This window comes from Geospiza fortis, unplaced genomic scaffold (genome assembly GCF_000277835.1).
Source record: "Geospiza fortis unplaced genomic scaffold, GeoFor_1.0 scaffold962, whole genome shotgun sequence".
Lineage (NCBI taxonomy): Eukaryota > Metazoa > Chordata > Aves > Passeriformes > Thraupidae > Geospiza > Geospiza fortis.
The window spans coordinates 93,587-121,151 of record NW_005054620.1 but is presented as its reverse complement, the minus strand read 5'-3'; the positions used below and the strand labels follow the sequence as shown (position 1 = coordinate 121,151).

General features: G+C 36.5%; 2 protein-coding genes across 2 annotated transcripts in view; one reads left to right on the top strand and one right to left on the bottom strand.

Annotated features, from left to right (window-relative positions):
- Window positions 1–27: 27 nt before the first annotated feature.
- AP3S1 (adaptor related protein complex 3 subunit sigma 1) lies at window positions 28–26,443 on the bottom strand. Its single transcript, XM_031064725.1, has 6 exons — window positions 26,393–26,443; window positions 25,568–25,659; window positions 22,888–22,999; window positions 14,616–14,687; window positions 10,383–10,490; window positions 28–1,338 (listed from the first exon to the last, which is right to left on the bottom strand). The coding sequence occupies exons 1-6, from the start codon at window positions 26,441–26,443 to the stop codon at window positions 1,210–1,212; spliced, it is 564 nt and encodes a 187-aa protein (XP_030920585.1). The 3' UTR covers window positions 28–1,209.
- A 786-nt stretch (window positions 26,444–27,229) lies between these two features.
- The window catches only part of ATG12 (autophagy related 12), a 4,249-nt gene continuing 3,913 nt past the window's right edge, over window positions 27,230–27,565 (top strand). The window contains exons 1-2 of the mRNA XM_031064724.1: window positions 27,230–27,274; window positions 27,396–27,528. Of these exons, the coding sequence (XP_030920584.1) occupies window positions 27,230–27,274; window positions 27,396–27,528 (178 nt within the window). The remainder of the gene's footprint in view (window positions 27,275–27,395; window positions 27,529–27,565) is intronic.

Below are 27,565 nucleotides of genomic sequence, written 5' to 3'. Positions count from 1 at the left end.
TTTGGAGAAAAAAAAAGGCTTTGCAGGAATTCTTAAATATCCCAATGATATTTTTATTATTCATTAAAACAGACTTGTACATCACACAGAGCTTAAAAGCATGATTATAAAAAACAATCACTATCCCCCTTTTATGATTTTAAATCACAGAAGAGTTTAAGAGCTGAGCAACTTACACAGAGGTGATAGCACTTAGATTTCTCTGAGATCTTGACAATACTATGTGTTTCATAAATCTAATTCTCAAAGTAGAGAATCACAATGTCACCAGGCACAGAGGCCCTATTAAAGTATCCCCAATTATCTTTCCAGAGTGCCTTTCTTTACCACATTATTTGATAGACTCTCATGTACAGGTTTGAGTTGCCCAAATATGAAGTGCTCAGCCCATTCTGTGCTTCTCACAAGACAGAGCAATCACAGGGCCCATTTTTTCCCCTAGACAAAGTCAGGCCATCAGTGAAAGTCTATCAGATTGTGTAAGTATCAACATGTATATGTAAACAAAAATCGTCAGATCTTCAGTAAAGGCAGTTTTTCCTTCAGTATAATAATGAACAGCTTTTGTGAGAAATGTAAAGAGCCAATATGTTCAGCATAATACCCCTGTGTAAGCCCTTCAGAGATTAAACTACAATATCAATGTCTGCTACAACAGTATTTGTCAATATATAGTCAATTGGCTCCATGAATAGGAAATAATGTGGTTTATTGCAAACAGCAGACTTCAAAAAAACAGGTATTTCGAAGTCCAGTTTGTTATGATTTTATTTAACAAAACATGAGTTAAACGTTTTCATGCAACATTTGCACTTAGGTCTTAAATAATCATGACAAACAGAAGTAGTTAAAGAACACACTAATTATAGACTTTGGTGAATATACAAAAAACTTCAGCATTATAGGTTATACAAAGTAAAGAACATCTTAAATACTTCCCCAAAATACTGCAGCAGCTGAGACACAGTGATATGCCTTGCAAGGGCATAGGAATGTAATTTAGAAATCACACGGGAACTACCCCTTTCCTTTAATTTCACAAACAAGACAAAAGCAACATTCAACTCCACACACTGATTTTTCAGGTTATGTCTATGCAGTACCTTGAGTTTTATCCAAACAGTAAAAGTAAGACATGTTTATTTAGTAAACAATTATGCAGTAAATCTCTATTACATTTCTTCCTTGGTATTACCTGGAGTAGCCATGTTATTTAAAAGTGGGCAGGTTTGGTACTTTTATACTGATGTCACCAATATTAATATTTCTTGGGATCTCTGGCAGATTCATATTCTTTACAGCTGAAACAGCCCGGGCTGGAGCTCCTGCTAAACCAGCCTGTATATAAAGTGAGGAAAAATGCAAGTCAGGCAAAGTCAGTCACAAGAAGATTCACCAGCAATCTACACAGACAACTAACTTTCCAAGTATTTCCACAGTTACACAATTAGAAAAACCACATGGTAATTGTGCTTGGAATGAAATGGGTTACTTGGAAATATTAAACCAGAAAGAGAAAACAGTTCACATATTCCTCTTTATATGGTAAAACGTGTAATGTCAACTGGATGGAAAAGTATGAGAGGAAGGAACAGGAGGCTTATCCAAGCACGTGTAATGTGCACATCACAGAACAGACAGTCTCAAGATGTTGGGTGTCCAGTGCGCTGCCTTTGCCTCTTACCTATTCTAAAAGTTCACGTGGTTCACACTTGACTAGCATTGGTTACAGGCTCAGAATAAGTAACCTCAAAGTAACAAGGCGCCGAATGTCAGTCAAACCAATGAAAAAACACAGACACTGTGTGTGTATATATATATACACACATACAAAAATACATATATATGTACACACAGAGGTGTTTCAAGCTGGCTTAGACTAAGATGAAAAGGATAAACACCCTGCATTTGTGGTTGATGAAGAGCATGCAGACAGATATTTCTACAGCCAAACTAGAATAATCTGTTTCCCACAGTAACTAATTATACACTAACATCTGCATCCCCTTGAGCATTACACAACAACATAGTTACGCCAAATTAAACTATTACACAGCACCTATTTTTTAGTAAAGTCCTCTACTGCATGCAGTGTCTTTGCATACAAAACTAGAGCCTTTCTGTATAAACATGCAAGTTTTACAATAGAGAATTGATGACTTCCATTTAGTTATGTTTTAGTTAAAGCAGCTGCCAAGTTTGCACACTGGGGTATATTATGAAATGCTAGCAATTTACAGCTCAGAGGTAAGGACTATTAAAACAAGACTGTTAAGTGCTACTACTATTTTTGATGTTGTGAAAAAAACAGACTATTCATTATAGGTACGGAAATGTTTCTCCTGAAAGTTCAGATTCTCTACGCAGATTTACAATTTGCAGTGTGGTTTTACTTCAGGCTTGCCACAGAAGCGTAAAAATAATTTTTATTTTTTGCAAGGAAAGAAAAAAGCATGGGACATTTTTATAAGAAGAGCTCTTATTAGCAGAAAAACATATAATATTACAAATTTTCTGAATATGTAAAAATAATTAACTTTTATTTTAATGTTTTAAAAGTAAGAATAAAAATATTCAAAAACAATAAAAATCACAATGTGATTTACTAGTTTTACAGTGTGGCATCTTACAGGTCCAGTAAAAAGGAGCAATCCACAAGAAACAAAGCAAGATGCTAGGAATTAGTTTAGAAAAAGACTAAATCTGTAGAAATGGAAGATCTTTAATTTTAGGTTTGTCAAAGACTGAAGAAACCAGTCCATTTGCATACAAATTATTTCTGAACAAGAAATACAGCAAAATGAAAGCAGAAAAAAGGTTGTGTCATATTTGATTACTAAAAAGCATTGTTACATGACTACCACTCAAAGTATAACCCTTTCAGATTCTTGGTTTTCACTGAAATTCATTGTGGAAGTGCAGGGTAAAATTACTGAGGAGTGCACCTGACTTCCACAGTGGTCAACTTCACAAAAGGGGACAGACACTCCACACACTTGTCAGATAACAACTCTACTTTTTGAAAACTATAAAAAAATATTTTCTCCTTTCTACTACTCACTTATAAGAAATAAAGTCAAGATAACATAAGATTTTCACTTAACATCCTACCTACTGTTCTTCCTTCTCCCCTTAAAAACATAACCCAAGTCAAAATAAAACTGATTGAAGTTTCTGATTTTGAACTAACCCTTTACATAGAAAGGCTAAAGCATCATAAATCCCTAGACTTTAGTCATAGGATGATTCCCAGAAGAAGAAACAGAGACCAGAAAGCTGTAAGTCATCTATTAACCATATCTTCCTTGTCAAACCCTCCTATGTGAGACACGCCAAAGTTGGGAAAAGCATGTGGGGCAGAGAAGATAGCTCAGAAAACTGCATCTCTGATGGTAGCAAATTTGCTCTCACTTTGGCCCTAACATAACCCAAATTATCTGTTATCAGAAGTACAGACTAAGTAAAACTCAAAAGGTGCAAAAAAGTATTTTGAAACCCTCTTTTTCCTTCATTTTCCTTAACATCACCAAATCTATCAGGTCATTCACTCCAGAGGCTCTTTCAATAGCAGTATTTTCTTAAAGGGGAAAACCTGGACCTAACACTAGCAGTATTAAGAAATGGAAGTAGCTAAAATCTGAATACCCCTGAATCTGCAATAAGTTAAAGGAGCACTATTAACACTGCAATTTCTTTCTATTTACTAAAAAACAGTGCAGAAGGCATGAAGATGCCCAACACCATCCTGTTATAACTGAGAACTTGGAAATACTAATTTTAAATCAAGAGGTAACTTCCAGTGAAGTCTTATTGGATAAAACAGTAAATGCTTTTAATCCTTTAAATTCTATTTGCAGTAATGGAAGAAAAATTCATTAAGAAAAATGGGGCAATGTAAACTGTTTTCCATTGAGAAGATGAAAATATTAATTAAAAGCAATGAATTATATAATCTACAACTGAAACAATGGGAAACCAGAAAAATATAGTAAGTAGTGACATGGTAGCACATGGCTGGCAATTCAAAGGAGAGGTGCCTTCTGGGTGATTTGGATGGAGATTCTTTACCCTAATTCAATGGAAGTTATTTATTCTTAATGGACAAATAACATTTTTAGTATAACTGGTTATTATTTTTACCTACCTGCTACTATCCTCTTTATACAGACTTACAGTCCCTGCCTCCCGCCCCAATGGCATAGGATACAATGGAGACACAATTGAGAATTATTAAAAATACCACAATTGACACAACCACTGCCCTTCCACCCCCCTACACAGTCACAACTTCCAGCAGTCACATTTCATGAGGACCATTCTGGATCAAGATCAGTGAAGATCCCTGGCAAAGCTGCTCTGATTGTCAGATTAACCCTTTTTTTGACAGCGAGATTATCTTTCACTATCAGATGCTGGAGTAGAGATTTTCAAGCTATTACATTCTCTTCTTCTGGAATTCTTTGTATTAAGTGAGTTTGAAGGATAGTGTATACATAAAATGCATGGCAGAAAGTTATTTAGCACAATTAATGTCCACTTTATCAAGCACAACAAATTTACACAGCATTTCTAAAAGAGAGCAAACAGCTCATAAAAATGTCTAATGGATCAAATGACTGAAAAGTACTTGAACTCCCAAACTGGATAACAAATACAATTCAAATGCTATTATATTTTAACTCCTTAAAACTCCTTTTTAGCATGTCAGGCAGTGAACTAGTAGCAGTCCTTCCATTTCTTTTACTGGAAGTGGACTGTATTTACAAACACAAAGGTACAACAAGTAAGTACTTTCAGCCCCGTGTGCTTTTGAGGCATTTTCTAGAGACACCTGATTAATACAGCTTCCACTGTAACACTGAACTGAACAAGTTCCACCTGCCTTTTTTATCATGTAATTCAGCAGGTAAATTGGTGATGTGCAAAGAAAAAACTGTTCCACTTGAAAAAAGCAAAACATGTAGCAAGCTTTAAACATGCAGCGAGACTGATGAATCGTCTGTCACAGCAAGCAAATGACTGAAGCAAATGAAAGTGAAGCTTCTTAAGACAATTAATGCAATTTCAGAAAGACAATATGAATTGCATAAAGCTGGTATAACAATAAGCCAATACAACACAGTTTTGCCGCAGCTCCTTCGTACTCTCCATTTCATTTGTTGTTGAAGGATGTGTGTATTAAATTTTAGGTTCCATTATTGCAAAAAATGCTAGTAAACATGTTCATATACTTTCAGAGAGCAATACCATATATGCAAAAGAAGACACTGTTGCATAGATTGAAATAGATGCATTTAATAACAGGATTTTTACTCTACTGGTCCTAATCTATCTAGTGAGAAACACAAGCTGTCATTAATTTACTTAGGTCATTATTAACCACTAAAGGAATAAATTTTCTTTGTTCTCATCATCATCCTTTCTTAGAATGCCCAGCTGGTAACTTCATTATCAAAGTGATCCCAGCAACCCTGTTTTACTCTTTAAAAAGAAATTCAGATAATCTGGGTAAAGCACTGCACATCACAAACATTGTTAATATGCATATACAAATAAAAATGTTACAGCTATCATCCCAAATAACTCTACACAGAGCTAGCTAGCACTAAAATAAATATATAAAAAAACACAGCCTACTGGAAAACAAAATAATGAAGGCTAACACTGCAAAATAAGCCACCCTTTTCCAGATACTTCAGAGGTACTAGGACCTCTCTGCTGCTGGTGTTTCATAGCAATGCTTCTTTTCAGAACAAGTATGACTTCAAAGCAGCAGCGTTATGAAATCATGAAAGGATGCGATACATAATATAAAGGAATGATCATGTCCCCTGCTCATGAGGTTAAATAAATGAACGTAATTAGAGAAAAACCAAAATGAAGTCTGCAAGTATATCAAAATGAGGCCAAACAGATAAGAAGACTTAAGACATACTCTTAGAAATTTTAAGCACTTGAATCACAAAAAGAGTAATGGATGGGAATGATTAATTATTTCTTTCTTTGTTTTTCATTGCCAGACCCAAAAATAAAAACAGAATATGTGTGAGCAGAACACAGAAAAAGAAAAGTAGCTTTGCACAAAAAGAAAAACAAAAACAAAAAAGAAACCAAACCAAAAATCTGAGATCAAGCTCCCTAGTGTTACCAATAAAATACAGACTGTATGTTACAAGTGCTGGTTAACATATTAGGCAGAGGAAGGTCATGTCCTTGATTTTCTTCATGTGCTGTAGCATACTTCAAATTTAGGTTAAAATGTTGCACGTTACCAAGAACTACTTTTAGCTAATGCTTTTACAACTCAGTGCTACTAAATCCAATTGAGGAGTTATATTTGTTAAATCTTAATGGTATTGTAATACACTATCCTAGGAAGATCACATAAAAAGTAAAGAGCAAAGCTATTAATAAATTAAATAAGTTTCAATTGCTTAAGATTCCACCTGTTTAAAACACCTGCAGTTTGAATACACAGAGACTTAAAACAAGTGGAAATTAATTTTCAAGTACTGCCATTAACACTGACCGACATTCAAACTGTTGAGTAAAACTAAACGTTTCAAACAACAAATGGCAGGTGACACTGACCATAAACTGAACTTCAAACATACAGTCTCCTTCTCCTTCTTCTGTTCATTGCTAACATTCATGTTCAGGGACTGCAGTTGCTGAGATATCTTAGATCAAAATCTGGACATTCAGATTATAATGACAGCAAATGTACATCTCAAGCTGAGTACATGCTGACAGCCCTTCTCATTTGATGTTCAACATCCTTAAGGCTGGATCATCAACTTTGGAAATTCTACATCATCTTTACAAATGGGACTGATAATTTTATTCTGTCTATACAGAACGATTTCAGTTTGCTGGTTTTGGTGGTGGGATTTTTAACGCTTCATTCACCTGAAGCTTTTTCTGAAACTTCTCTTTGCAAGCAGGTAAAAGTTCTTTGTTTTTAATCTGGAAATAGTAAATGGTGAAGTAAGAGAGTTTGTATTATTTATTTTAGATTATCAGGGACAAAATTCTCCCATCAAAGGAGTTATTTGTATTATGTCATCATATCTTACTTTGTTATCTGCGTGTTCCTTTTTTATTGACATTAATTAAGCAGGATTTTTGGCTAATATTCACACAAGTTCATATTCTTTTGTTTCTTAACAATGATACAAAGAAAAGTTAAATTCTAAAATGCAGGAAGAGAAATAAAATAAAAAATATGATGTCAATGAAAAGCTAGTAAAATACACTATAGCCAATAAAAAGATGAGGGAACTACAAGAAACTAGCACAAAAAGTAGGCTACAAGGACTAGTATGGGTATTTTTACACATAATTTTTGAGTCTGGCCTACGTAATTTATTGCCTTTGACATCATTTTGCTTTCCCTTTTTGTTAAAAGTACATTTTTTTCTAAAAGTCAGCAATACCTTTGTCTACCTGTCCTGTCTGGGAGACTGAAAGATAAAGGTCTGTAAGAGAGAAGAATGGAAAGAGCCAGAAAAGATCAGGAGGTTCAGAAAAAAATGAGGCCCAGCTTAAAAGTCTAAATCACACGCAGTTGAACACTCCAAATAGAGAAGAGGTAGCCCAGGTTTACCTACAATACTTCCAGAAGCTCAGAATAAAATCCCAATGACCCCTCTCCCAAAGAATTCCCTCCCTTTATCACAATGATTGTTTGGCTTTAGGATTGACCAGAAACCCATTCACAGGTTAACACTAAACTGAAAGGCAGGGAAATGCATATAATACAACATTTCTCAGGGTACAAATAGTTTCTTTTGTAGCCCATCCAAATAATATTAGCTCAATCACAAATCAAAGCTAGGGACTCCCTTACAGCAGTTTAATTAATCTCTGTGGAAAATATTCACAAATTCCTCAAGCTGATAATTTTGGTCAAATACATGTAAATTTAATAAATACATTCAGACTTTTTCACTAAATTCTAACTGAAAGCCTGTTTAGAAACCTAGTGCATAATGAAACAAATACCTGACGTTAAATAGCTAAATTTTGTATATTAATGAAAGCCAGATGGGCACAAGAAAAACTGAAGTATTTCTGAAAATGTAACCCAGTTACAGCTTTATTAGTTTCATCATTTCAGCTATAAAGGAAAAGGCCACTTAACCTTAAAATAGCTGCTTTATAAATGCAAGATGCATGATGGTGGTCTAAAAGCCGAACGGACTAAAGCAACAGTGCTGTGGGGCACAGGTGGCACTCCTATATACTACGGACTACATTAATACTAATTTCTGTATTTTATTTTTTCTAATTAAAGAAAACGAAGAAGATTCACTAGTTTTGGTTTCTTAGTGACCAGCACTCAAAATTTATTAAGTTATTACTTATTTTGATTTACATGGATTCACTTGTGTCTTGAAAATATGTGTTCAGGAAAGACATACTCAAAGATTTACAATCTTGATCAAAAAGACAGAAAAGAAATTAGCAATCAGGAATTTTCTGCAGATATACATTAAACAAATGATTAATGATCTAAGGAAATATTTATCAAGTATTGTGATGTATCTCAGCATTACAGTAACAGTTAAATTTGAAAAGAAATAGTCACTGAACTAAGGAAAAAGAAACTATTTGTGGCGAGCAGACTGTGAAATATTCTGCTTCATCCCAGTCACCAAGAGTTTTAATTTATCACTGCTACTTCTTTACCTTCTATAATTCATTGCTGAATGTAAAGGAACAAGTTCCTTTCACTTTGTATATACTTCAAGTTCTGTGCGGGTTTTTTCATATAATCCACCACCTACTTTTATACTAAAAGCTCTTAAAAGAAAGAGTGACTTGTTGATGAATAATGGAACACAGCAAGTATTGCAGCAGGCAGCAATGAATTGATGTGTTTCAGAAGACTAGTCAGAGATTGGTCTACAGTTGATTTGGTAACAGAATTTACATATTTAAATGCTTTCAGATAGAACCAATATGTACATAATACATGGTAGAGCACAACTGCTGAGCAAGTTCAGCTTTTGGGAACACGACTCCTTTTTTATCAAATAAGGAAAAGTGTATGTATACAGAAGTTATTCAAATCTAATAAAAGTTTAGGAGAATAACTCCAAATATTCATCTCTGTGATCAGTGTTTCATTCTGAATGTGAAAAAAACATTAAAATGAACAATTTGGACATGTTCAAAATCTACTATAGAATCCTTTCAGACGCATATAGCTATGTATTGTGTCACATCATACCTAGCTTTTTCTTGTTTTTCACATGCTGTTGACCGGATATAGTTTGGAAGTTGTGCAAAACAAAGAATTAAATGCATTAAAAAAACTCGAGGTGGCACAGCTTGAGACTGCAGAATTAGAACAGTATATACTGTACCACAAAAAATCCTGAAAAATTCATTTTTCTCTTTACTGTACTTCAGTTAGAACTAAGAAGTTCTCTGGGTCCTCCCCTAAAATGCCATTTAGTTCATATTTAGACCACCTGGAAGTGTGCTCAGCTGACTTCAACTTCAGAAAGTCTCCAATTCAAGCAAAGGCCTGTTTAGAAACTTGGATATTACTGTTTTGATGTATTCCTCTGTGGAATTATTCCCATCACTTAGAATCCAGCACAGACTTAGAAAAGATATATTAGCAGCATTTTGGCTTACAAGGCACATATGGTGACGTTAAAGGGGCAGTAAAATACTGTATCAAAGATAAAGTAATTCTAAGATCCTTTCTTAATCTAAATGTCTTTCCTAAACACAAATTGTTGAACTGAAAAAGGATTCCCAAAACTCTTACGTGATCCCTCACTTAGCCCATTATGGACAAATACAATATATCATTTTCTCACTTATTGAAGACCAAAGGCTCAGGTTATCAAAATTGCAGAATTCATATTTACTTTGAAGTGTCTAAAACTGGGCTTTAAAGTCTGTCTAGTCCACTTCAGTCCAATTTATTTCCTTGTGTTGCAGTATTTCTGCTGCTATTTATTTCAGGTGCTTAGAAGCATACTATCAGACAGAAATATGTAGTCTTTGAAGACACACTTCATTTCTTTATCTAATTTCATTTAAGTGCTGAAGTCACTAGTCCAGCATAACAAGTAGGCTGGAACTAAAAGGTTTTCTATAACAGAAACTTAGAGAACTACAGAAGTATCTTAATAGCAATGGTGCACAATGCAATTAGATACAAAAAGTAAAATTTAACCAGCAGCGACTAAGCAGTTACCTGATGAAAGGTACAGCACCCTGAGATACACTGCAAATTTTTGGTACTATAAGCAGACAGCTTACACTATTTAGTTTGCTATGAAGGACAAAGAGCATTATACAGCATGCATTTACTATAACCCTGTTTTTAGTTTAGAAACTACACAGTGCATCACTCTTACCTCAGATTTCTCCAGTTTATTTTGAGCATCAATCTGAGTGACAATTTCATTCATATTGGTCTCCAAAACCATTCCACCCATAACCATTTCAGCCAATATATTATGGACCTAAAAGAGACCAAAAGAGAATTTAAAATGCAAAATATCCTACATACAATCTGAAAAAATGGTCTAGGTACCTTGATACAGGGAAACATTCTGTAAGTCATTTAATTAATGTTAGCACTTAATCTAAAGCCAGTTGGAAACTAAGCTCATAATTTCATATTCCTTTCTCCAGCATCTTCTTTGTTCCCACCTCTTACAAACATGCTAAGAGACTTTCACATTCCTTTTTTTTGTTCCCATTTTCCATCCAATTATTAGTGTTTGAGTTAGCATCAACAGCAGCAACACCTCTAGGAAGCAGGTCCTGTAAGAGTAAACAAATTGCTCACAAGTAGATGTGTAAATACTCCTCTGGGCTATACCTATCAGGAAGAGACTCTGATGCTCACCCATCACAGATCCCAAGATTTGGCTCAGAAGTAGAACTGACATTCCTGAGACACCTGATAAATATGGAGTCTTCAGTATCTACAGCTAAGACTGACAGCTAGGACTCAAACTGCAGGAGCAGAGAAACCAGCCGGGGACATTGCTGAAATAGGTATGTTTGAGTATCTCTCCTCCCTGCAGCCCTGACTTGAGGATGAAAGCTCTGGTTCATAATTGCTGCTTCAGAGCCTGCATTCAAACCGTAATAAGACTTGGTTTGGGTTTTTTTCTTTTTAAACAGGCATCCTTCTGCACACTTACTAGTAAAAATCCAGGGTTACCATGTAATGTGTAATATTTTAATCATATATTACTATTTAAATCTGAAGACAAGGAGTATTTTTCTACTTTTCACAAATAAACATGTACAATCTCGTATCTCAAAAGCATAATTTTAACTACTATTTTGCACATTCTCCCAATTTCCCCATGGATTGAGGATAGAAGTAAATCTCTAAATGAAATAATTGGGAGGTAGTACATCAAAAACCAACACAGTCCTTGCTTTTGTGTCATACCTAAAAAACAAAACTGAATTTGTTTCTCTGATACTTTTTAGTGTATTTCTAAACAAATTTATAGTTAATGTATCTAGCTAAGGTGAAAACAGCCCTTCTTCAGGCCCTTTTGTGCTCTTCCAAAACCCTTCTTTCTAATATAGTTCTTACGCCTTTGCCTCCAGTCTCTAGAATATTTAACTTCTTCCTCAATGGAAACCACTCCATACCTTGGGTCATGCTTCTTACCTTTCTCTGCATTTTCCCCTACTTTCAGAGTGCAATAGTGAAGTCTAACACACAGCATTTAAAAATGTTCAAAGCATACATGGCTTTAAAGAAGCTTGACTATTTTGTCTTGCCTCACTTTTATTCTAAAGGGACAGCTTTCTAAATAACAGCATTTAATTAATTTTATTTGGTAATCCCCATATGAAAGGAAATCACAGCTTTAACTAATAAAGTTACATAACCATCATAATCCATTGACTCCCTCCTCTTAAATACATTTGCTCATATGTAAGCAGCAGCAAGATGAAAATAAACAGTAACTGTTTTTTCTTTTCAAATTAAAATCGATTGCATATACATATTAAATGTACAAATACACCTTATTGTCTCTATCTTTTCTTATTAAAAAAAAAAAATCACTATTTTTGCCAAGAAACAACAACAAAAAAATCATTAACAAAAATGCATTAAGTGGAAATGAAGTGCAAAAGAGATTTCAATAGTGTATTCAAAACAGTATTTAAGTGAAAGACTGAAGGCACAACAAATAGACATCTTATATTCCAATAGGGATCTGACCGTTGAGAAGATCAACTTTTTAAAATTTGAAATCGCTGTTTTGTAATAACGATTTTCAAGTGTTTTTACAAAAATCAAGAGTGCTTCCTATTTACATTCGATGTACTCTCTAAAACATGAATGCATATTCTAAAGAAGAAGGAATCTATGAAGAAAAAACTCTCTCAGGAAAATCTGGCAAACACATTTTTTTGTCTTCAAGAAATTTGATTCTGAATGGTTCACTCATCTGTTTAGATAATAAACTCTTGCAAGCGATCATGATACTCCCAAAGATATTTCAATAGGTGCCAAAAACTAGCGAAAAAAACAAAGTATTCCCTTGCATCCCTAGCTGAATGTATTCTATTATTTTAGTTGTATAATAGCTTTCAGTGATGCCTTTTCCATCAGAAAGCATTAGGCTCTTGGACTCAGTGTAGGATGAAATAAACGTGCCTTTCCTCCTCACAAGACATGTGAAAATGTCTTGCTCCAGCTATAGCAAGTTTTTTGGCTGCTTGTAATACAGATGAAGAGAAGTTAAATTATCTTCTGTATGAACTATACTCCCCAACACCCCAAGTCCTCATCTGCTACAGCATATTAGAAACACACATTCCACTTATATTCCATTCTCCAAATGAATTCATCATACTCTATCAATATTCTTGAATAAGCATCTGTCTTGGCTCTGGGTTACTCTAAGTCACTGCTGAGTCCTGTATAATTACAAACACCTGAGAAGCATAAATATTTCCTTACAGAAATACCACATAAAATACCACACAGCAACAGCTGTTGAGATTACATAGTTTAACTCTTCTACATGCCACCTCATCTTTTTACAAGAAAAAAATGTTGGTTTAGGCAGCTCTCACAAGAGAATTGCAAGAAAGCAACCTCCCACAGCTCCATCAAGAACTGAAGACACAGAACAACTCTCATTCAAATAACTTAGCCAATCCTCACTTTTCTCAATATCAGACCACTCAAAATACAAGTATTTTAAAGATTTCACCCCTAACAGCACCCACATATAAGCACTCATTATAACCAAGACTGTCAAGATCAAACAGGAGCAGCTGTTGTTTTTCCCTTTTGCACACTTGAAATATATTAACAAGAAAGAGAAAGTTAATGCATTAACTCTGAAGGCTCGGTGCATTACGCTTCTTGACAAGTTGACCGTATCAGAAGTTTAAAGACAATTTAACACTTTAATTTAATTCTCACAGATATGTCTTCCTGTTTTGTTCTCTGACCTATAAGAATACTGATGAACTTAAACTGGAGGGGGAAAAAAAAAGGAAAAATCGAGATGACATCAAATTAGTCACAGCTGCCCAACTAATGCTACTGTACAGTTGGTGGCAGCCTTGCCTTAATACAGAAGTTCATCTCTCTATATTGAATTATTTTGTTCATTTATGCTCAAGTTAAAAATCACTGCACTGGTTAATGTCACATTCAGAGCTTTTTAACTCAAGGTTTCACTGGATTTATTGTGAAAATGAATTATTTTTGCTAAAGTACCTAACTAGTATTTTGGGTTTTCAGATACCTAACTTGGTATTATTTTCAGTCTGCTTTTTCTATCTTACTTTTCCTTTGACATCTTTTGCTGTTGATGCAGAAGGATGTTCACAGAAGGGTAACAGCAACTGCACAGAAAGCAACAGTAGGCACAAAATGCAACTGAAGGAATAAATTCTGTATACTAAATTCTCAGCATTTTAGGTATTACACCAAGAAATGCCAAAGTCCCTTTAAATGAAAAGGTAACTATAGTAAAATAATTTCTCTAAACTAGATTATTAAGTACAACACTTGTTTCTTATAGCTGGGAATATTCAAACAACATTGTTTCTAAATGTTTGAAAAAAGACAGTCCGTTTTGAGATTTTAAACAGAAAGAGCCACACAGCATTTAAATTACATAATCATAGCATATTAAATGCACCTTCCAATAAAATATTTGACCAAACACCATCATGTTGATTAAGCCACAGCAGTAAGTGCCATGTCCAATTGTTTCTTGAACACCTCTGGTTATGGTGTCTTCATCAGTTCCCCAGGCTGTCTGCCTCAATGCCTGACAACTCTTTCATGGAAGAGGTATCCAGCTTGAGGCTATCTCCTCTTGTCTGCCCATAGTTACTCGGGCAACCCCCAACCTGTTACAATCTCCCTTAGGGTGGTTGTAGAGGGCAGCGTGGCTCCCTCGAGCTTCCTCCTCTCCAGCCTGAGCACCTCCTGCTCCCTCAGCCATACCTCACAAGACATACTCTCTAGAACCCTCATCAGCTTTGTTACCCCTCTTTGGAAAGTAAAGCAGAGTTTAATACCAAGTATCAGCTGAACCAAACAAATTACTTGATAAAAATATTAGAGGATGTCATCACAGTACCTTGTCTACATGGAAGATTAAATCCAGCTCACAGACATTTTCAAAACATTTGTCTAGTGTTTCCACAAATACCTGCAAAGTGGAGGAAAAAAGCACCAAAGGTCAATCTTTAACAAAAACTCTGCAGTTCCATTACGTGTGAGGTTTGAGAAAAGCAAATACAGAAATTAAACACTGGTCAGATCTTAAGGCATTAAAGGCATCTACCAAAATTATGTGGTTAGCATTACATCAAAAGTATGTTATCTATGTAGAGGGCAAAACTGTATGCACAAGGCAATTTAGGTTAAAACTCCACTTAAAGTCACACTGTTTTAAAAAACAGATACATCTTGAAAAACCAGTAACATAACCTACATTATAATTTTCTCAGCTGTGATTTAAAGTACTCCTTCCCATTTTACTAGAACTCAAGTATGAAGCAAAGAAAACCAGCTTTTCCCATCATTGTTTTTAGTAATTACTGCATTGCAGGCATTTCCTAGTTAACCAGACTGTTAACTTTGCTGTAAAGTGTCAACATCACTCCTTCCAGCAGCAGGACAGTACAGACTCACTGAATCCAGGACGAAAAAGGCATCTGTCTTAATGTCACACCTCCTGATTCTGTCAGGCATATTACCATATAAATTTAGAAAAGTCTGTCAGGCATATTACCATATAAATTTAGAAAAGTCCAAGCAGCTACTGCACTCCAGCCACTGATGCTCCCTGCCAGATACGGTCTGTACATCACCTTCCTCTGGGTGTTTCTGGAACCGATTCCTTGGCATTTATGTTTGTACCTTGCTACACCAAGAGCACCTGATCCCCACTTAGTCCAGATAATGAAATGATGATTGCACTTGCAGTCCTGAAGTTCCCAAATGCCAATCACCATGTGCTTGTGGTGAGTACTGTTAGATACTCCAGCCTTAGAGAGTTGTACACACAGTTCCCTTTGTCCAAGGGAAAACTCCTATGGACACAGGTTATGTCAAGATCTCTCTAAGTTAATATAAGATTGAGCTTAAGGTCTTCAAAGCAAATTTCTGAAAAAATTTATTGATCTTTTATTAATGGCATGAAAATAAATGGCAACCTGTTGGAAATTTTAATCAGTTTTGTATGTTTCAAGGCCATTCTCTCACAACATGTATTTAATATTATTTATTAAGCTGTCACTGTATGCAATTTTTTATTCAATTCTTTACTCAAACATCCTAAAGAAGCAGTATGGAAGACAAACACCTCATTTTGATTCTCTGTTCCACATGATTTATGAACCCCACCTTAGTATTTGAGAGGCACCAGGTTTCAAACTGCCTAGGTCCAGGCACAAATCTGACATATATCACAAAATTGTTTAGGTTGGAAACCTAAAGATGAATGAGTCAAAGATGTAAGCTAGCACTGCCAAATCCAGCTCTAACCCAAGTCCCTGAGTGCTACATCTAGATGTTTTTAAAGCACTAGGCACGGTGACTCCACCACTTCCCCAAGGAGCCCACTCCAATGTTTGACAACCCTTTCAGCGAATTTTTTTTAATATCCAGCATAAACCTCCCTTGGCACAAATTGTTTCCTCTTGTCCTATTTTTTCTTCCTTGGGAGAAGAGATTGAAGCACCTCTATAAACTCCTTTCACATAGTTGTATAGAAAGGTAAGGTCCCCCCAGTCCTTCTTCTCTCCAGATTAAATATCCTCAGCTCTCTCAGCCATCATTCCTTGTAAGACTTGTGCTCCAGTCCCTTCACCACTCCACTGCCTTTCTCTGGTCTTGCTTCACCTCCTCAGTGTCTTTCTAGTACTGAGGAGCCCAAAACTGGACACAGGATTTCAGGCATGGCCTCACCAGTGCCCAGTACAGAAGGAGAGTTGCTGGCCTCACTATTGCTGACCTAAGCCAAGCTGCCACCGGCCTCCCTAGCTGCCTGGGCACAGCTGGCTCATGTTCAGCTGCTGTCAACCAGCACCCCCAGGTCCTTTTCCACTGGGCAGCTTTCCAGCCACTCTGCCTCAGCCTGGAGTGCTGCAGGGACTGCTGTGACCCAAGGGCAGTACCTGGCATTTGGCCCTGTCAAACCCCCTACAACTGACCTTGGCCCATCCCTCCAGCCCGTCTGAATCCCTTCAGCAGATCAACATTCCCACCCAGCACAAAGTCATCTGCAAACTGGCTGAGGGAACACTTGAACCCCTTATCCAGATCATTGATAAAGATATTGAAGAGGCCTGGCCACAACACTGAGCTCTGGGGAACACCACTGCTGACCAGACACCACCTGGACGTACCTCCATCCACCTCCACTCTTTGTGGATGAAGTCCTGCTTCTACAGACATGTATTTATATCTACCAACCCAGGGAAACAGATCTGCTTAACATCACCCAATCCCAAGGGTCTACCTCGCCTTACCAACAAAGATTACTTTCACATCTTAATTGCTGATCTTCAGATCCTGCTCACACTGTAAAAGAGAGAAGGATCACACACTGTCCTCGCTATGATTACTACTATTAAAGTCTTTAAAACGTTGAAATCAAACTACAAATTAACTAATAATCCATGCATTTAGACTATCCTTTAATACCAAAAATACAAACCTGTCACTTGAACTATGAACACAGAGTATATTCAGAGGCAGACTCAGGACAACAAGGTTTGGTGACAAGTTAACTAAGAAAATGAATATGCTTCTGTTAAATTATACTGAAGCTAAGCAAAGCAGGGATTTTTCTTCAAGCAGTTGTTAATTCATTGCAGTAATAACAGTCTTCTGTAAAGAAGGGATGCAAGCAAACAAAAAAAACTTGTATGTTAAGCAGAAAAACTACACATTTGACAACGTGTGGAGCAAAACAAATCACCAAAGATGTTCCCTTACTTTCCTTGCACCTTAGGAGAATGCAGTTACAAGAACTGTGCTGTTTGACATTAGCTGCAAGAAGAAGAGTGGAAACAGTGTAAATGCAACCTCTGTCCAGTGATTTTAGTTACAAGACCTAAGAGTTTGACACTATTCCTCATATAGTCACCAGCTCTGCACATGATTCACACACTCTGACATCTGTCTAGTTCCTTGGAAAACAGAGGAACCCATTAAAGACACAGGCAACACAAGAATCCTAAAAACACCCCCCCTCACATGTGTTTAGTAGCAACATGCACAAAGTTTAACTTTTGTGACATTCTTCCAATAAATAAAGCTTCTATAGCAGCACTTGATTAATTGCTGGAGCAGTTACTTTTAAACCTTTACCTATTACACAGCAACCCCATCACACACTAAACTAACTCACAAATCTCTGCTTACAATGCATGACCAGCAATGCACAACAAACATTTTTTAATCTAAGGGAAATCAGCTGGCACTGACTATTCCTTCACAGAGATTTTTCACTGACCAGGGATTTCTCACAGAAGCTTTGGAAATTTCCCCCATCTTCCATTCATGATGGCAAGCTCACTCAGAATAATGACAGAAATTACAAGGTCTACATCTATTATAAATTATCTTTTAAAACACTAGTAAGCAAGGAAAACTGGATTTTTTACACTAACATTTCTTGGCCTGTTTTAAGATGCCTGCAATAATTGAAAAGGTAAATAAAATCAGAGTCACTTTCATCTGAATTTTAGTTGAGTCAAATGAATTGCACACTGAGGCAAGCAGCGCTAAAATTTAAGTACATAAGCAATCACTTCAAATGCTGTAGATTTGTAGCTCAATAACCAGAAGAGAAAACACATCAATTGCTTTGACACACACAGATATCAGTTCAGATGCACCATGTGATGTTACTGGAAGAGTAACATAAATGAAGGAGTGAAATAGCAGGAAAATAAGGATGCATGCACAATTAATTACTAGCTCCCCCTTGTGCTTCATTTTTGAAATTATAATCTTTTATGGTAAAAAGAAAAAAACCACACACATCTCTATGTAAGTAAATAGAAAACATTAAAAAAAATGAAAACCCCAAAATCCCTACACCTTTCTTTTGTAAGAAATATGCTTTATTAAAGACAGATACACACTGTTAGCATACCTTATATAAAACAAAACACAATATTTTTATAGAATATATGCAAGTCTGGAGCTCCCTCTACTCAGTCATATGTCAAAACAAAACATCACCTTTTCAATGAAGGGCTTATTTTTAAAATAAGCAAATAAGACAAAAAATGGAATAAATCATACATTAGTAGGAAGATAACAAGGGCAGCAGAAAACTCATAAAACACAATCTATTAAATGTATTGGAGCATAGATAATGTCAAATACTAGCAAAAGCAGGTACAAATGATAAGCTAAAAACAACAGGAGTAACTCATACCAAGAATATCCCCTTCTTCTTCCTTACCTAAACAGCAATGGTAAACCTGAGGACAGAAGTAATTCAATCTGCCCTTGGAGAGTTCTCATCTCAGTCATATGCCTTTCTGTTTTTTATTTAATTACCCTAAAAGCATCTGTGGTCAGGATCCTTTATCCTTAAGAACTGAGAAAAACATGTTACATAAACTGCACTGCACTTCCCACATGCCTCTCACTGAACACCCTTACCTTGAAAAGCTCCATTGAATTTCCATGGAAGACTGATCTCTCACAGATTCCGCTGGCTGCTGACTCATTATGTCTCCAAAGTACAGCTATGGGCCAAGACACACAAATTCTTGGAGCTGACAGAGGCTCTTAGGTCCATAACATAGTTAAGATACCACTGTAAAGACCCTTCATTTTTTCCTTATGGCAGTCTACAGCTACTTGTGTTTTCATACATATTTTTCTTTCATGCAATAAAGACCTTACACTTCACAGGCTAACACAAAGATGCTAAAATACCATGACAGAATTTACAGAATCCAAAAGACTTCAAAACCTAAGCATAGCACAGATGCTGACCTATCTCCCAGTCCAAGAAAGCACATATAATAAAAAGAAACTTGTGTTTTTATTTAGGAAAAAAGGGAAGAAAATGGTCAAAATTCACAAAGTGAATTTGCCTTTCAAATGAAGAAATCCAAGTTGAAGACAGTATCAAATCTGAGGCAGAGTCTATGATTTGTAATGCATAAAGCATATTCATTAAGCCTGAGTCAAGAAGATTTACCTGTGAAACAGCTCTGACCTAATGGGAGGATAAGTGGCATTCACAAAATTATCTTAAGTATCACAACAAAAACTTTCTGCTGAAAAGAACTGCAGACTACCATATGTAACCTAATCTCCTATGCATTTACTCAGTTTACATGACAGAAACCTCCAAAGTGCTATACTGAGTTCTAGGTTTCTTTCATCAGTTTACTTTCCATCACAAACTACTATACATATCTACTTACTTAGTCATACATTATATGTATGTCATAACAAAGCCCAGATGTCTTACACCTACCCGTATTATCTCTGAACTACAGTAAACAAAGATGTATAAAAATAGTTCACCACTTTCAGGAAGAAACAAAGCTTATTTGCTCAATTCAACATCCGTGTGTATATCCTGTTAGTCTACACTGCATGTGTGATTGACAAGTAATAAGAAACTTTCGGAGGGCCCTCTTTCAGTAAAAGACACATTCTGATTGCTACTGCTAAGAGGATTAAACAGATCCTTCTTCTGAGTCACTCTAGAAATTAAAATTATTTAATTAATCTCAATACTCTTAATATTTAACATATCTCTAATACTCTATGCTATAATCAAATGGTTGAATGACAATGTGTAAGAGAATTTTGAATCCTCAGCAGCTGTAGGTACTGTGGTGAGACTGTATGATTTATAAACAAAATCATACAAGTCAGAAAAACAAAATATTTCTACAAATGGAAATACCTTTTTCATTATTTCAGTTTTCTTTAAGCAATTATGCTGACATGTAATTAAATACTGGGGCATTTTTGGAAACAATGTGAAATACAAAGACTAGGAGATCAAAATCTATTTAAGTATTTTTGATACAAGAAGCAAAACATTATAGAGAAAAGTTTAAATTCTCTAATTCAAAAAGTTTGGGGGCTATATAATTATGGGTAGTAGTAGGCGCAAGCAATTTGCTTCAACATCTGAACGTACAATTCAGGTTGCACTATGTACAAATATGCTTCTTTTCTCTGTTCATAAATATTTTGGCACTTCCAAGTAAGAAGACACAATAGGCAACTAAGCAACCCCATACAACAAACTGCTAGGAACAGGTAGAACCATCACGTACCTTACTGCACTGTTCAGATACTGCAGAATGTTCGATGACCAAAGATCATGTAAGAATCCAGATGGGAGTTTTCCTTCCCTCCTACCCACACAGGCACTCTACTGGATCTACTGTCCAGAACAGCAACACTGGAGCAGCTGTTCTAAACAGCAGGATGTGTCTGCAAGAAGCTATGCAGCTTCAAGAAAGGTCTGCAGGGAACTGGGAGGCCTTAGAGACACACAGTGCTTCCACAGTGAAATAACCAATTGATACAGTCCCACATGTCAGGACAGATTTTACTTATGTAATAAATCAATTCTCTTGATGTGCAAACTTTTGAAAGGCATAGCAGTAAGTTATATTTACTCTTTTCTAGATATATATGTATGTGTGTATATAAAAGAGAGATCCATTTTATGCAATGACATAAATCACTTAATGGTGTGAAACTGTTTTTTGCGACCTCTGAGTTCACTAACAGTGAAATTGTTTATTTGCAAGTTTTAAGTTGGAAAAATCACTGATTTAGTCAGAGGCCTCTTGACATAGGAGCATTCATATTACCAGACATGATAGTTGTTACTAGGTTGATAACAGACATATTTAGCAGTTTAAATATCAGCCACAGCATCAAGCCTCCCTGAGTTTAAGAAGCACTTGAACAATGCTTTAAGGCACACGGTGTGATTCTTGGGGGGTCCTGGGCAGTGCCAGGAGTTGAACTCAATGATGCCAATGGATCCCTGAGCTGGAAGGAAACTGTACCTGGATGCCTTGCAGAAGACATTCTGTTTGAGGTGTCAGTGATCTTGAACAGGCCATGTTTGCTCTACTGGGCTGAGCAGGCTAGATCTTCTTAATATAATCTATAACCTGTGATGTCCTTGGCAAAAATGAACTGTAGGAAAGGAATGTACTGATTCTGACTAAGAGACTGTCACATGTAACACAACCTGAATAGACACAGACGCCTGTGCTGTGCTGCAAAAATTCCTTGGCCAAGGGATAAACTCAGCCAGCTCACTGTAACAGAGGAGCCTGCAGGCAGCTCCCACGTGGTACCAGCAAGCATGCCACCCGCATGGCCTCGCCATGACCCCAAACTGCAGCAAGAAGTTCTCCTGAAAATATCCTTTAGCAAGAGCTGTTTTCCTTTGAGGAAATTATATAATAGCTCAAAGATTCAAAAGAGGGAAAGCTTCTCTCCACAGACAGGATCTGCTCTGCCCTGCACACTGTGGAAAAACCCAACTGGGCTCCACTGGGTGCCACATGAAGGTGGCATGCCCATCACCTGAAGGGCTGTAAGATTTATCACCTATACTCATCTTCTCACTCTGCTCTATTAAGCAGTTTTCTTATTAAACCATTTGTGCTGTTGAGCCTTTCTCACTGAGAAAAAGAACGTAGGTTTATGGACCATCTTCCTCCCGAACAACTCCCACCCTACCCATCCCAATCCCCCTGGACCAGAACACATACCTGGGGGAGCATGTGCCCTCCTTTTCTAAGGCATACCTGTCAAAAAGCCCATGAGCCACAAGGAAAGCTAAATCCAAAGAGGTTTTGGACATATTTACGCATTATACATTTATAGTGAGTATATATATATATATGCATGCATGTATGTGTGTGTGAGTCTGGATATATATTAATAGACATGAATATATACATATACGTACAGAGCATTGCCTATCAAAGTTCTCATGATCCACACTTGCACAGCAAATGTTTGAACTGTGCCACTTTTACCTGCAGCCAAAAAAGGTCTTGAAAAGCTAAAACAAAAACCAGTTTGTGCTCAGGAGAGTCCCAACAGTTTCCTCACTTACCCGTCAGCTTAGACAATGACTTTTCCAAAGACAGTCCAGAAAACTGTGAACAATCTGAAAATAATACTCAGCACTTCTTGGTATGTTCACAGTACAAAAGCAACCTTCCATATTACCAAAAAAAGGCAAGCAAAATATTTAAGTTCTAAGCTACTTTAGAGTTGACTTACAGTTATTAAGAATAAAAAAAAAAAAGAAAAAAAAAGAAAAAAAATCCAAAACACACCAAAAAAAACCCCACAAAGCAGCAAAAAGAACTTACTTGTATGAGGTCTAAAATACCAAGCTCACTTTCAGAGGAATCCACACAGAAGACAAAATACAAGGTGGCATAGTGTCGGTAAATTAGTTTGTTATCGGATCCACCTATTAATCTAAAGAGGAAATAAAACAAGGAAAGCTTAGTTAGCATCTCCGGCTAAGCTGAGCAAATCCTCACAGTAATTTCAACTAACAGGAGGCCTATTATTAACAGCTGGAGCTAAATACAGCTACACTGCAACTTTTATTTTGTGATATAATTCCAACAGAAGACTAAATAACAAGACAGCTCAATTTACATTTACCACACAAGCAGTTATTGTTATTCATATGGATAAAAAATGACATCAACCTGTACACCTTTTCATTAAAATCAATTCAAACAGATCACAAAAAAACAGGTATTAAATGTACTTTCATTCCACACTAGCAGGCAGGCACTGAACAGGGATTAATCTGCTTTACAGATTAACAGTGTATGCCTATGAATTCTTCCCTGACCTTCTCAGAGGAGCATCAAGAGGGGAAAAAAAAAAAGAAATCTGTAATGAAGACTGGCATTCAGATTACCAAAAAAGCCTTAAATTAGGTTTATGATCCGTTTCATAAGGAAGAGTATGTAACACTTGTGCTGCAAAATGTCTGATACCTTGAGAAATACTTCAAGCAGTAATTCATGATAAAATGTTACAGTCACAGAAGCAATTATATTTTTATGGACTCACTAATCATCATGGCATAGAATGAGAAGAGGTCTAAAGAGGTATGTTCTTCCATTCTTCTGTTACAGCCTTCCAAAAAAAGGCACATGAAGCACAGGAGATCTACATCAGACCATTGACATTTGCTTTGTGCTGTAAGAGGTCCACTCCCAGATAAACAAAAGTATTTTTTAGGCTGAACCTATATGGCTATCTATGACTGTTGTGACTTTTCCTTAACTCTGTACCAGAACTGAATCACCCATTTCGTGCAACATAACTCATCCCTTTAATTTCTGTCATTATCACAGAGAGAGAATACACAGATTAAAAAAAAAAATCTTTTAGGTCACTCTTGTTTAAGCAAATTGCTCTGCATTAATGCTTGGCAGGGAGTAGGGATGGGGGTAAGGAAGGGAACCCTTTGTTTCTGAAGAGAAGGAATTATGTTTGTGTATCAGAGAACACTTTTACAAACAAATAGGACAGTGGAAATACCCAACAAATGAAGTTTCTTCTTTTGTCATCTATTTACCCAATTCTTTCAAATACTTCATACTTGCAGTACACATAGTTCTACACATAAACTGTTGAGGCCTTTGGGTAAACTGCAAACTATAAAGTGAACCCTGTCCTGAAAGAAAAAAATACTGAAAAAAATATTGAAATGCTAATCCTGTAACTGAGCAGTAAGGGGGAAGCCAGAATTCTGTTCTCTATCTCAGTTTATTCTTGTTAAGCAGCTGTCATTTTTAAAAAGCTCCAAATGTCTTCTGCCTTTCACTTACAGAATTCAAACCAGAATGCTTCCAACTTGAGATCATCTCCAAGAACCTGATGATAGAATCACCAGTTGAGTAGTCAGAAAAGAATAATTTAAATTTAAAAAACAGTATGTATAAAAATCAGGAATCATTTTGAGCAAGAAAAAGACATCCTAGCTGATACGGTACAGCTAAGCATTCAACTGACTCTTGCACACAGAAAATCTAGGTGTTAGAAGACTGACTTTCAGTAACCAGAAATTCCCATAAATATAATATTTAACAGACTGTGACAATCTCTCTCACAGACTGGAGATCGTGAGCTTATTCCACCAATTCTGACCCCTTCTTCTAGAGGGTGGCTTTTTATCTATTTACTCTTCAGGGCTAATAAATACTTCAAAATAAAACACGTCTCCATTTCAGAATTTCTTCAGCTAAAAGCAATGAAGATGATTCAAAAGAGACTTTTTTGCATGTCTTACAGAGACAGAACACATAAGCCTCACTTTCCTCCTACCTTGCTTTTCCTTTATTAATAAAATATCTTGGTTGAAACTGTACTAGTTGACATATTTAAAACCTATTTTTTTTCTTCCTGTTCATGCAGCAAGCCCAAATCCTGATAAAAAGGCTGTGGAATCCTACTATAAAGGCTGTCTACTCAAATATTAGGAGTTCAAGCCAAAGAACAGTTATAAAGTATTAAATTTTCTAGAGATTTAGCTCAGTTGGTCAGAGCATGGTGCTAAAAACACCAAGGCTGAGCTGTGGATTCCTGTACAGGCTGTTCAATTCAGACACCTTGTGGGTCCCTTCAGAATATTCTGTGATTCTGTGAGTGAGTGGGTATGGCAAACGCCAATGCCTCTTAAAACATGACCAGCAATCTTCAGCTTGATTATAGCAAAACAACGTCTGCCTGTTCCTTCCCCATCTTTGCATCTGAAACACTCATGGCACTAGATATAGCACTGTGCCTATTACAGCACTAGGAAAAAAAAATTTTTATTGCCTAAGACATTTTGGCACATATAGCTATGCTTCAGTTAGTAAAGAATATGTACACTTGCTGTAGAATGATATAATTCCTTGTGTATCAACAAATCTCAAGTGGCATGGCATTTACACTACAGCTGTGAAATGTTGTACTGCAATCAGAAACAAAAATACTTGAAAACGAGTATTTGACATTTATTTCAAACTTGATACTTACAGTCCTCCTTCTAGGAAATTACAGACATTTTCATCACGTTTTGATACTAAATGGAAAGTTTCTCTGATAATTTGCTGCTGTGTATCTTCACTCTGTGAAAGAAAATACACTTTGCTAAACAGGATTGACAGTGCACACAAGACTGTGAAACACAAAGTATGTCAGCACTCTCAAACTATCTACTTCTGAAGCCTTAAATCTGCCAGTTAACAATACACTTATTGTTTGTGTCATTTCAACACAAAAAGCCATTATTTACAAGTTGCAGGAAAAGGTATTACTGAGAAATGTGAAAATGTGATTGTTTTTAAGGAGCTTCTGTAAAAAAATAATCTAAAAGTAGGTTTTTTAAAGTAAACCAGAAGTGTTCTCAAGTACCCTGATTTTTTTTTGTATCTCCAAGGTAGCCTGAACTACTTTTATCCATAAACTGAGAGTAAAACGAAATCCCCAAAGCTTGAAGAGAGCAGGGACGCTTCAAATCCCACAATATGTAACACTTCCAGAAATACCCTAAAATACAAAGGCACCATAAGCAACAGGTTCTCCTAAGCCATGACCTTTAATCTTAGAAGATCAGAAACATCACTTCTGAGACTGAACTCTTCTGGCTCTTTAGAAACTTAATTTTGAACTTCAAAATTATGGCCACAGGTCTACATTCTGAAAGACGAAATGATGACATATATTTTAACTGCCATAAATTAGTTTTTTCTACCTAACTGCAAAATATTATTTACTTCACTTTATGCAGTTTCTGTTCTCATATAAATCAGATGAAAAAGTTAGAGTTATAAGTGTTAGTATTATGAAAGAAGTAAGTACCTCTTTCACGGATCGGACCGGATTAATCTCTCTAGAAAGCCATAGATGCATCCCCTCACAGAAAAAAGGTGAGATTTGCCTCCAGTACCAGTGCAATTGACACTAAAGAATGTATAAGCTTCAAAAGGTCCACAAACAAATCCACATTATTGAAATCACACATAAAAATACAATCTATATGATTGCACCTGTTTCTGTGCACCAGAAAGTTTCTTAGTTTAATTTGCTATTCACATTTTCAAAACTTCAAAGTATTCTGTTTACACAAACATATTACCCCACTTCAAGCATTAAGAAATTGTTCAGAGTCCAGTTACGAAACTAGTAGATCAGAATGGTTTTACAAGAAAAATCTGATATCCTCTGGCCCTTTGTTCATCTCCTTTCCCTTCTACCTCAGTCACACAAAAGAAGGACCTGAAATAGTTACACTCCTTTAATTCAAAACCTGACCGTGCAAACTGAAGGGTCACAGTCATCATTTCTGCTCTGAAGTGTGCAAGTAAGACACATCCCTTCCAATGATCTACGAGTTCTCTAATAATCAGAATTGCAAGAAAGAGGTCACAAACCCATCTAACTGCACTGCTAGAAAACGAATTATTTGTTTACATAACTTTTAAGAAATACCAACTGTTTTCTTGCACTTTAATGCCTAAGCAGACCTCAGCAGACCTCAGCGTATTTGCTAGGAAATACAGTATAGTACGCTCAAAACATTATCTTGAAATCTCTTATCCTTCAACTAAATCACGAGTTTTCAGTGCACCTTCTTTCCATCCAGACTGAGCGTTTGTGCTGCATTTTCATTGTGCCTGCCTTCTACCATGTAAAAGAATGCTCCTTTCTAGTTCGTTACGTGTTCACGTCATCTGCAATCTCGTAGCGCACGGAGACTTCCCGAGAGGATAGGTTCTGTTCAAGAGCTCAATGGCCTCGCTCTGCCAGCCCTGCCTGCACAGAGACAGCAGCCGGACACCGCGTCGGGCAGCAGGGCTGAGAGCGGCGCTTACACGCGGCAACCCGGAGACCCAAGGTGCCGCTGGACGAGACTCCCTCCCTCCCGCCTTCACCCCGGAGCTCCCAAAGGCAACTCCCAGCGAACACAGGACCGCCTTTCTCCGCAGCCTCCTCACGTACGAGCTCTCAGCACCGTCCCTTTCCCCCGGCGCT